General features: G+C 35.9%; 1 protein-coding gene across 4 annotated transcripts in view; it reads right to left on the bottom strand.

Annotated features, from left to right (window-relative positions):
• TBC1D8 (TBC1 domain family member 8) overlaps positions 1 to 8,209 on the bottom strand; it is a 554,164-nt gene extending 545,955 nt beyond the window's left edge. For 2 of the 4 annotated variants that reach the window (XM_053707646.1, XM_053707643.1), the window contains exon 1: positions 7,474 to 8,197. In XM_053707646.1, the coding sequence (XP_053563621.1) occupies positions 7,474 to 7,600 (127 nt within the window). In that variant the 5' untranslated portion in view covers positions 7,601 to 8,197. Of the gene's footprint in view, positions 1 to 7,473 lie in introns of all 4 variants that reach the window. The other 2 variants (XM_053707644.1, XM_053707645.1) reach the window with 2 other exon arrangements.
• Positions 8,210 to 12,196: the final 3,987 nt, after the last annotated feature.

Genomic DNA, 12,196 nt, shown 5'->3' on the forward strand with positions numbered 1-12,196 from the left:
CTGTGTAAAAAGTTATACTCAGCTGCTCCCAGCTGCAGGTAAAAAAAATTAAAAAAATGAAGAAATGAACAGCAGCCAATCAGCATCAGCAGTGCTGAGGTCATGAACTCTTACTGTGATCTCATGAGATTTCACTTAACTCTCATGAGATTTCATAGTAAGCTTCCTTTACCTGATTGGTGAAATAATATGAGAGTGCACGATGCTAGTCCCTTCAGATGTCCCAGGACAAACAGACTAAAATGCTGCTTAGAAATCCTTTACAATGGGAGGTGGCTACTGAGGAACTTTTGAGGTAAAATATCTTTCTTTTTTACATAGAGATGTTCAAGTGATATTTTCTATTCAGCTTTTTACAGCTATGCTGCATCACTTTCAAGTGTTTAAACATTTGGGTATTATGGCCCTTTAAGTAGAACACACAATTTTAAACAACTTTCCAGTTTACTTCTATTATCAAATTTGCTTCATTCACTTGGTATCATTTGTTGAAGGAGCAGCAATGCAATACTGGTTTCTAACTGAACACATGGGTGAGCCAATGACAATCAGTATATACAGTTGTATGCAAAAGTTTACACACCCCTGACAATTTCCATGATTTTCATTTATAAATAATTGGGTGTTTGGATCAGCAATTTCATTTTGATCTATCAAATAACTGAAGGACACAGTAATATTTCAGTAGTGAAATGAGGTTTATTGGATTAACAGAAAATGTGCAATATGCATCAAAACGAAAATCAGACAGGTGCATAAATTTGGGCACCCTTGTCATTTTGTTGATTTGAAAACCTGTAACTACCTAGCACTGATTCATTGGAACACACAATTGGTTTGGTGAGCCCATTAAACCTTGAACTTCATAGACAGGTGCATCCAATCATGAGAAAAGGTATTTAAGGTGGCCAATTGCAAGTTGTTGCTCCCTTGACTCTCCTCTGAAAAATGGCAACATGGGGGCTTCAAAACAACTCTCAAATGACCTGAAAACAAAGATTGTTCAACATTATAAAATATATTAAGGGATATTTGTGATACTAATATTAATACCACAAGTCCCCTATAGGAGGCGCTAGTAACTAGAGGTGAAGAAATGATAAAACCAGTGTGCCACTAATCACACCATATATATAAAATGCAAGAATAAAATTATAAGTTAAAAAATGTAAAAGAGAAAAAAATTAATAATAATATATATATACAGACGTAACAAGTGGTCAATCTGGTAATAGAAAAGTTCAAATGAAGTCCAACCAGAAATAGGAAAGGCAGCTCTCGGTCTTCACCCAAACAATGGTGTAGCTTCAAAAAATGGTTTAAAACGTGAAGGCACTCTCTTGTGCCTATAGGGGCAGGCTGGTATTTAACAGCAAACCAGCTGGCTGTACCAGGGAATCCCCGTCGAGATGTCCTATAGTTGTCGTGGATATCACAACAGCAACCCTTATCTGGGTCACTTTCAGCAGAATGGAATATAAGTCAAGAGGGGAGGAAGGCTAAACAGCCCTATGGTTACTGGCAAGAGAAATGCCACACAAACACCAGATTTGTAAAAAAAATATCCAAGTATTTTATTGTTCCAAAAATAAAAATACCATCAGTGCAACGAATTACAGCTGGGTGTGTTAAAAGGCAAGTCTCCTTGTATATGCAGAGATTTTCTCTCTATTTTTTATCTCTATTATCTCTGCATATACAAGGAGACTTGCCTTTTAACACACCCAGCTGTAATTCGTTGCACTGATGGTATTTTTATTTTTGGAACAATAAAATACTTGGAATTTTTTACAAATCTGGTGTTTGTGTGGCATTTCCCTTGCCAGTAACCATAGGGCTGTTTAGCCTTCCTCCCCTCTTGACTTATATTCCATTCTGCTGAAAGTGACCCAGATAAGGGTTGCTGTTGTGATATCCACGACAACTATAGGACATCTCGACGGGGATTCCCTGGTACAGCCAGCTGGTTTGCTGTTAAATACCAGCCTGCCCCTATAGGCACAAGAGAGTGCCTTCAAGTTTTTAACCATTTTTTGAAGCTACACCATCGTTTGGGTGAAGACCGAGAGCTGCCTTTCCTATTTCTGGTTGGACTTCATTTGAACTTTTCTATTACCAGATTGACCACTTGTTACATCTGTATATATATATATATATTATTATTAATTTTTTTCTCTTTTACATTTTTTAACTTATAATTTTATTCTTCCATTTTATATATATGGTGTGATTAGTGGCACACTGGTTTAATCATTTCTTCACCTCTAGTTACTAGCGCCTCCTATAGGGGACTTGTGGTATTAATATTAGTATCACAAATATCCCTTAATATATTTTGTAGTTGATTACCTGTTTTTGGTTAGATAGGAGAGCTGCTCCACCACCATGCTATCCTCCTCTGAAAGAGCATTGAGGAGACAAAATTCCACTAGCAATGAGGGCTGTATACAAACCATCGTAGATCCTGCCATGAATGCCAGTATAGAGAGTCTTTTTTCCAAATTGGAAGACCTACTAAAAAATGAGAACAGGCATTGGTGGGATCTAGATTGTTTGAAAAAATACAAAGAAAAGAAACAGATCACTAGAGGTCTACGTGTTTTTAAGAATTGCTCTTTTAAAAATAATCCAGAATTACTAACCAAATGGTATAAAATTTTAGATGAATGCTCGTTTAACCTTATTGATTTGCTTATCTCCCATAGACAACATTTGGTAGATGAGGTTGAGTTGGAGATAGATTTTGTTCAACATTATGGTTTAGGGGAAGGCTACAAAAAGCTATTGCAGAGATTTAAGCTGTCATTGTCCACTTTGAGGAACATAGTGACGAAATGGAAGACCACAGGCAAAAGATGGTGAGTACAGTCAAAAACAGCCCACAGACCACCTTCAAAGACATACAACATTGTCTTGCTGCAGATGGTGTCACTGTGCATTGTTTAACATCGTTTAACAATTCAGTGCACTTTGCACAAGGAGTCGCTTAAGGTGTGCAAACGCACATTTGGACAAGCCAGCTTAATTTTGGAAGAAGGTCCTGTGGACTGATGAAACAAAGATTGAGTTATTTGGTCATAACAAGAGGCGTTATGCATGGCAGCAAAAGAACACAGCGTTCCAAGACAAGCACTTGCTAGCCACAGTAAAATTTGGTGGATGTTTGCTGTGGGGCTGTGTGGCCAGTGCCGGTACTGGGAATCTTGTTAAAGTTGAGGGTCACATGGATTCCACTCAATATCAGCAGATACTTGAGAATAATGTTGAGGAATCAGTCACAAAGTTGAAGTTACGCCGGGGCTGGATATTTCAACAAGACAACGACCCAAAACACTGCTCAAAATCTACTCTGGCATTTATGCAGAGGAACAAGTACAAGGTTCAGGAATGGCCATCCCAGTCCCCAGACCTGAATATCATTGAAAATCTGTGGGGTAGGGCTGCAACTAACGATTATTTTCATAATCGATTAATCGGACGATTATTTTTTCGATTAATCGGATACAAAAAATAAAAATAATTTTTTCCTATATTTAAAATAAAATCTACATACTGAGTGTTACAAATATAAAACGTCTGACTAAAACTTTACAACTTTACATTAACAACTGTTTATGAAAATTTGTTCTGCTGCTTAAAATTGGACAATTAAGCAAAACAAAACTCAAACTGTTTCAAAAAAGGTAGAACTTGAAATAGGTAGATTATCACTGTTAATTCTGCAAGGGGCCTCTTAAAGTAAGTCTGGACTTCATTCTAACGTAATAATATCTTAAATATCTATATACAATGATGAATAACCAGCTATAAGGTTAGAGACAAAATATGAAGTCCACTCTTAAAACAACAGATATATACTTATAGAGGTTGAATTTGGTACAAATTGCAAAGTACTAAGGACTATATATCATTAACAGGCCTAAGCCTTACAGTTATCTATACAGTACATATAATCAGTAATAGCATGCAATCAGCTAATATTTGTGCAAACAGATAATAGTGCACATCAATATAAATAACAAATCCCTTCAATCTAGGGCTAGGTGTAAATAACAAGCTCAGCACTATATCATGCAAAGCATAGTCCCAAATCACTTGATTTAATATAAACAATACTAATGATGACTCCTGTTATTTGTGGCTTGCAATTAAGCCAGGAGTAGTTGTAAACTTATACTGTCCTGTAAAAGTGAGAAGTAAATGTCTATAGACGACCTTTAAGCTAAGGGCATAACCATAAAACACAATACCATGTGCAGAAGCTCATTGGAGTGAAGCAGCTGGTGCCATGTGCAGAACAACTAATTGCAAACCAACTAATTGATTATGAGATTCGTTGACAACTATTTTTATAATCGATTATTATCGATTAGTTGTTGCAGCTCTACTGTGGGGTTATTTGAAGCAGGTTGTCCATGCTCGGCAACCATCAAACCTAACTGAACTGGAGATGTTTTGCAAGGAGGAATGGTCCAAAATACCTTCATCCAGAATCTCATTACAGGCTATAGGAAGCGTCTAGAGGCTGTTATTTCTGCTAACGGAGGCTCTACTAAATATTGATGCAATATTTCTGTTGGGGTGCCCAAATGTATGCACCTATCTAATTTCGTTTGGATGCATATTACACGTTTTCTGTTAATCCAATAAACCTCATTTCACTACTGAAATATTACTGTGTCCTTCAGTTATTTGATAGATCAAAATGAAATTGCTCATTCAAACACCCAATTATTTATAAATGAAAATCATGGAAATTGTCAGGGGTGCCTAAACTTTTGCATACAACTGTATATGCAGCCACCAATCAGCAGATAGAACCTAGGTTATTTGCTGCTTCTGAGCTTTCCTAGATAAACTTTTCAGCAAAGTATAACTAGAGAAGGAAGCAAATTAAATAATAGAAGTAAATTGGAAAGTTGTTTAAAAGTATAGTATTAGCATGACAGAGATACTGCCTTGAAATAGATATCAGCCTATTTTGTACAGAATTTTTAACAATTATGGGGAACACGGAATTCACTCCAGGCTTTTCCTATGCAGTCTTTAAACAATGGGAAAATAAAAGGTTTAACACAAATTACACAACTCTTAATGCCTGACTTTTCTGTCAATACTTTCCAAAATATTTCTAATCAATTTGGGATATCTAAAAATGATTTTTTTTGCCTTCCTGCAAATTAGACACTATATTAATGGACTGCAAAAGAAATATAATCCAGATTGGTCATTAGGATCCCCAATTAGTAGAATTTGATTATATCAGGAGGGGGTATAGTCACATTTATAATTTAGCCAATGCGCATGTAAATTTTAAACAAATGGAAGGAATGCAATTTAAATGCCAAAAATGTTTTTGCTATTCACTCAGGATAGTCTCACGATAATAAATAAAACTTAGGTGCCAATGTCATAGCAAGAATCACACTTGAAATTGATAAACCGGGTTTATATTACAGCACAGAGTTAGGTTGGTAGGAGAGATAATCTGTTAATAAACTGAATTGTAAATTAAAGATATGAAGGGGTGGTAAGCATTTAATGACCCTTTACAAATATAAGTATGCATGCTTTTTGGATTATGTCTTCAATGGGTTCATATCAAGGTTATCAAACAAAATGCTGTCAATTTTAAGGAAACATTATCACTACATATTAAAGCCAGGTGGGCAGCTCATCCTAGAATTGATTATTTTTGCTTTAAATTAAATATGTTTTCTATCATGTTTTATACCAGACATTCTGTTCAAAATGCACATAGGACTGCATCACTAAGCATGCTTGCTTGGACACATACTAAAATATCCCCTGGAACAAAATGTTGTAATGTCCACAAGGGCTATAGTTATGTGGACTGTAACAAATTATTTTCACTTCCATTTCAAACGATTTCCAATGTAGAGAAAACTGAATTTCACTACTGATAAAAAAATATATATATATTTTAAAACACAGACCTGTTCTTTGCATGTAAACACAGAGGATAGTCCAATTACACAAAGGAGTACACTTTGCAGTACATCATTTGGAACTTGAAATGATATACTGAATCTGACATTAGTAATGTTAGTCAAACAGATCAAAGGCCTGGAATATAATCATTCACACACTTGGGAAAATATCTTACATTCACCTTGAAATGTATATGACTTGCCGAGTTTATGAAACCACTTTCTTTCCTCTTATGCAGCATGTCCTATTTAGAGCTTAGCAGCTGAAATTACATGGCAAACAGTTCTAATTTGGCATTCATTCTAACTACATATCTATTGCATAAAACACATTTCAACTTATGATACACATACAACATATCAATATTTTGCCACTATAAATTGCTCCAAAATATCTAAACCTGCAACTTATACTTTGTATATGAAAATACACTGTGCAAACTGAAGAAATATACTGGTATGAACATGTCTTATTCTACGTCTTCATAACAAAAGGTCATATTATATTACATAAGAGCATATTTTATATTATTGACCACAAACATAACCACCAATGATAATGGTTTTGGTGTGTTTTAGGTACTAATTAAAAACATAATGATTACAAAATGCAGCTGTATGAACTGCAAATTGTACTACATTGACCATTAGTTATTCCCCTATAATAATTAAATATTACAAAAACGGAGCACTATTTTTAAAAGACCATATTACAAGCAGTGCAATGTTTTACCACATTACTATATATGTATTGGAAGCGCTAGACTGGTCCTTTAAGAGTCAAGTATTAAAGGGATACTAAACCCAATTTTTTTTCTTTTATGATTCAGATAGAGCATGCAATTTTAAGCAACTTTCTAATTTACTCCTACTATCAAAGTTTCTTCATTCTCTTGCTTTCTTTATTTAAAATTCAAGACTGTAAAGATTAAGAGCCATCACATTTTTGGTTCAGATCCTGGGTTATGCTTGCTTATTGGTTTGCTAAATGTAGCCACCAATAAACAAGCGCTATCCAGGGTGCTGAACCTAAAATGGGCTGGCTCCTAAGCTTTAAATACCTGCTTTTTATATAAAGATAGCAAGAGAATGAAGAAAAATTGATAGTAGGAGTAAATTAGAAAGTTGCTTAAAATTGCATGCTCTATCTGAACCATGAAAGAAAAAAAAATGGGTTTAGTATCCCTTTTATGATTGAGTGGTCTGTGGCTGACAGAAAGGTACCCCTAGCTATCAGCGTAAATGGATGCGAAGATAAGTGTCCCTATTAGTGAGATTCCCTATTAGAGTTAAGGGTCCGTAACAATCAGTGCCTTCCACTAAGTGCACCTAAATCTCAGAGTTGGGGCCCTATCTGTCAGTGAGTATGTACCCCATGGGTCTATAAGTCTAGCTGTCACTATTAGTGAGTGTTACCAGTTGTCAGTAAGCCCAGCTGTCACTACCAGTGAGTGTTACCAGTTGTCGGTAAGCCCTGCTGTCACAATGAGAGTTACTTAGTTGTCAATACAAGTCCACTCACCGGCAAACCTGGCTGCGCTGTCTCCATGCCCCCGTCGCCGTTGGAGAATGAAGTACTGATTGGACTTCTGAGTGACCCAGAGCCGTAGAGCGTTCTTGAGCAGCACCTCCTCGGGCTTCAGCCACATCCTGGCAGCTAGTGTCCGCTGTCACAGCCGCATGTCAGGCAGCTTGGGCACCGCTTGCTGCTAGAAGAGTGATGCTCACATGAATGCACGCCCCCTAGTGCCCGCTCCCACACCGTGCAATGCATTCTGACACCCTGAACTATGCTGTGCTGGGGGCCTCACTATAACGCTTACCCCAGGAACTAGTATACATGCAGGTTGTTATCCCAGCTCAGGCTAAATAACCGTGTAATAAGGACTTAACGTACTTCAGCATCGTGTGCCACGAATCAATTATCTACTAAAAATCTGTTCTCCTTAAAGCGCCATTCAGTGCTATTCTCTCTGCGTGCATACACCTGCCGCCTATTGTGCAGGCATCCACACTACACATTCGCTCTCTCTTCAATAATATTACAACCGCTGCACCCGAATCGTATCTCTACCTTCCCTGGCTGCATATACAAACCGCTCTGTCCGCGGATCTCCGTGACCCCAGCCCCCCAACACCAACCCCTGAATCCCGGCACCCCAGTCTCACCTGCCCCTGCAACCCTACTCCTAAGCATGCATGTCCCAACTAGCCCCGAACCCTCACTAGGCTTTGTTATTTCTCCACACACAGTTCCGGGATCCAGAGAGGAAGTTCAGCACCGGCTCCTTCCCACAGCCTGCTACACCCACAATCACCGCTTCACATTCCCAGGCACTACTAACACGCGAGCTGTGTGTTTGCCCGTGAACTTGAGTGTTTGTACTTTTTTTTATTTCAAACCCCAGGAGGATGATAAGGCTGACAGTTTTTGCCTTTATAATATTCTAAAAAACGTAATGTCCAAATTTCCGCCAATTTTAAACAATTTATTTTTATTGATATATGGCCTGATTTGTACAAAATCCTTTTAATAAGCTTCTAATAAAGTAATACTGTTATGAGGGGACACAAGTAAACTGTATACATAACAATGTATTGGAACACAAAGTTATAAACAACTTAGCTTGGTTTTAATCTATTGTCTCCTTGTCTATAGCCTTTTGTGTTTTCAAATAATTTGTTTTGTATTTTTTTTAGAGAAGTTATTTATAAATGTAATTTTAAACACAAATGCACTTGCAGAAATTGCAGTTAATTTGGTGATAAATTTGGTGATAAAATTGTAAAGTGCAATTTATTTATTTTGTTAATGGGTATAAAACCCCCAAAATATTTTGTGATCCAGACAGTGCATACTATTTTTTGAAAAAAAGTTTCCAATTCACTTCTATTATCAAATTTGCTTCATTCACGTGATATTCTGTGTTTAAGAGATAATCTTGCAGATGGATAACATTCTTGCCAAACTGCTGCCATATAGTGCTCCAGAAATGGGCCAGTTCCTTAAGAATACATCGCTGCTTTACAACAAAAGATACCAAAGTGTGTACAAAGTGAGGTCCTTGAAGACATGGTTTGATGAGTCTCGTATGAAGGAACACAAGTGGACTGCACAGAACCTTGACCTCAACACCACGGAACACCTTTGGAATGAATTGGGATGCTGATTGCAAGCCAGACCTACTTGTTAATAGTCTCTTCTTGTCCAACATCATTGTCTGACCTCCACGGTCACCTTTAGCATTTGAGGGGCCAAAACATATATGTCGGCCCCTCAGTGCAGCCGCTTTATTCCTCATCCCTTGTGTGCCCTCCTCGTACCAACATTCTTTGTGTTCTATATAATGAATAACACTTTATATTACACCTCCTGATACTTTAAACACGTCTTTTTTAAAACTAAATACAAGATGTACATTGCACATTTACATACATTCATCCCTGATGACAGTTTGGTCCCCCCAAAGCATGGGAACCAGGGCTTGTGCCCTTCTTGCCCTGTACCAAGGGCAGGCCTGCTGATCTCACAAATGCTCTTTTGGCCGAATAGGCACCATTTCCCACAGACACACTACAAAACTTGTAGAAAGCCTTCCAAGAACAGTAGCTACTCTAATTGCTGGAAAAGGGAGGGGGCAACTCCAAATTATTGTCCATGGTTTTGGAATGTGATATCCAACAAGCTCATATGGGTGTGATGGCAGGTGTCCTCATACTTTTGTCTATATAGTGTATGTTATGCATATTCATTCTGTTGTATATCCTAGGGTTACAATATAATTTAATTATTATCTCAGTCAGCAGTAACCTCCAGTAATGTGTTGGTGTACTTATCTTAGCAGTTGCCAACCAATAAAAGTTGTATATCCTATAATTATGAATATTAATAATTATTATTCAATCCTTGATTAGTTATCTTTATAGACACCTTGAATTTAATCAATTATACACACTTATTCTGTTACAATTTGCTATACAGAACAGATCATAAGATATCTCTCTAAAAATTAACCTTACTCACGATGAATCGCTTATTAAAATTGCCACAAATGAGAATAACAGAACAGTCTATAATTAGCCAACAATTCTTAGTCCAATGTCGAAATATGGACTGCTAACGTAACAGTACTTAGTTAATAAAATAACAAGACACTTTACATAAATCTTACTTAATCTCAATAAAACTAAGAGGACTTTCAGAAAAGTATAATTAAACTATTTAGCCCACAAATGGTTCTATATAACTTCAATTGAAATGCCAGAAATTGTATATTATTAATGCAACACACAATTTATATGCCAATTAATCTAAGAGATTTCACAATAAGTAAGACTGACTTATAAATACCAAAATACAAATTATTTTTTAGCATCAATATAATTATTTCTAAGCTACACAGGCAAATGGGATATACATTTAAAGTACAAAATACCCTTTTAAATCACAGCTACAATTTAATTATAGCTATAGAATACCTTTGATTTAAATATTGAAATATACTTAACAATCGCTTATACTTTACAACATAACCAGATGAGAGTTCAGCTTTTTCAGATAGATCTGTTCACCGTCATATATAAAGAGGTATATGCAATTCTGAAAATAAAATGTTTAGGCCCAATTTTGCTTTATAGAGACTGATCAAAAGCCAGATTGTCAGTCAGTCAAAATTCAGCAGAATGTGTGCCTTTTTCCTCTTGCATGACACTTTTATCAAGTAATAAAGCCCACCTCTATTTTAATCATTGGTGAACATTCGGTTACAACCCAATCAATGGTTGTCTCTGATAGGCCCTTCAAAGCTGTCTTTCCATTGGCCCTATGAAGCTGAACATTTCATTGGTTCTTTGAGAATGCATATTGTTATTTGATACTACAATCTCCATTGGTTGCAATTCTCGCATAAACCACCAGAGGGCAACATGAGCAGGAAAACGGCTTTGTTAGCAAAATACTATCATAGCCAAATGTATCTTTAATATACTTACTATTTCCTGACATTAATAAATTATATGTTCAACATACATGGGACCATATAATTCCATTTAATCTGAGTATTTTCATACTAAACATGATATACTACTTATAATATTTTAAAAGATGCGTTTAAAAGTCAAATTTTTATGAGGGACTAGTAGTATAAACCAATAATAAATATATGTATATCTGACTTATTTTGTATATTAGTTCATTTGATATACTGGTACATATTTCATTTCCCAGTCACCATCTTATATCATATAAATGAACATTATAGTTATTGACTAATACATATCTCAACAGTGTTTAAGACATGGGCTCAAAATCTATGATGCATTTATATGTTAACTTATAGTATCTGTACTTATTTAGAAACCTTATCTTCACACCAGGTTCTTCCCTGTAAGGCTTATTAGATTCCTAGAAAACAAAGAAAAATGTATTTATCTTGAAATCATTTAAAACATTCCAAATTCACCACAGATACTTATCCAATGTAATATATTTACCAAAGGCAATCTCATATGTTGGTACTCTTTTGTAAAAGCTTAGTATATTTAATATTTCTGCAGATTGCAGACGATTTGTAGTTTAAAATTAATTTCAAAGTTATAATATAGACGTGTTTGTAAGTGTACTTTAACATATGTTTCTGCTAGCCAGCATAATGTGTATTTAGTTGGTTCACAGGTAATTAATATGCCTGTGCTAATTACCACATCCTCAAGATTCTGCTTGCTTATCTGACTTCATGTACAGAATTTTGTCTCTGTCATCCCAGGGGGCATCATGGATGGGTCACTCTTCAGGCAGAAAAACTTTATATAGGATCCCTTTGAAGAGACCTGCCTTCACTAATTAAGCAAATGTTTCCATTTGTAATGTGTGTTTGACTATAGCTAGGGGGTCCACACAGATTTATAACAAAGGTCCTTTGAAATAAGATTATTCTGTCTGCGAGGTGTAATTTAGTATAGCCAGTAGTCTGAAGTTAATTTCTGATTTCAGAATTTAATGCAATTTACAGTATAGAAATTAAATATACATAGATTAATTAATCTATGTACATAGCTTTCAATTTTCAATATATGTAGGACACATATTGGAAATTGACTAAAAAACCCATGTAATTGGTGAGGGTATTTACTTTATATGCATTATAGACAGTCTTACTACGAAGAGAGTCCGTTATTTTTCAATCCTCATATTTATGCTTGTTAGCTAGGCGTCTTTAAACTACAATACTTCTTTAGTGCATTTG

Source organism: Bombina bombina, chromosome 3, assembly GCF_027579735.1.
Source record: "Bombina bombina isolate aBomBom1 chromosome 3, aBomBom1.pri, whole genome shotgun sequence".
In the NCBI taxonomy this organism is placed as follows: domain Eukaryota; kingdom Metazoa; phylum Chordata; class Amphibia; order Anura; family Bombinatoridae; genus Bombina; species Bombina bombina.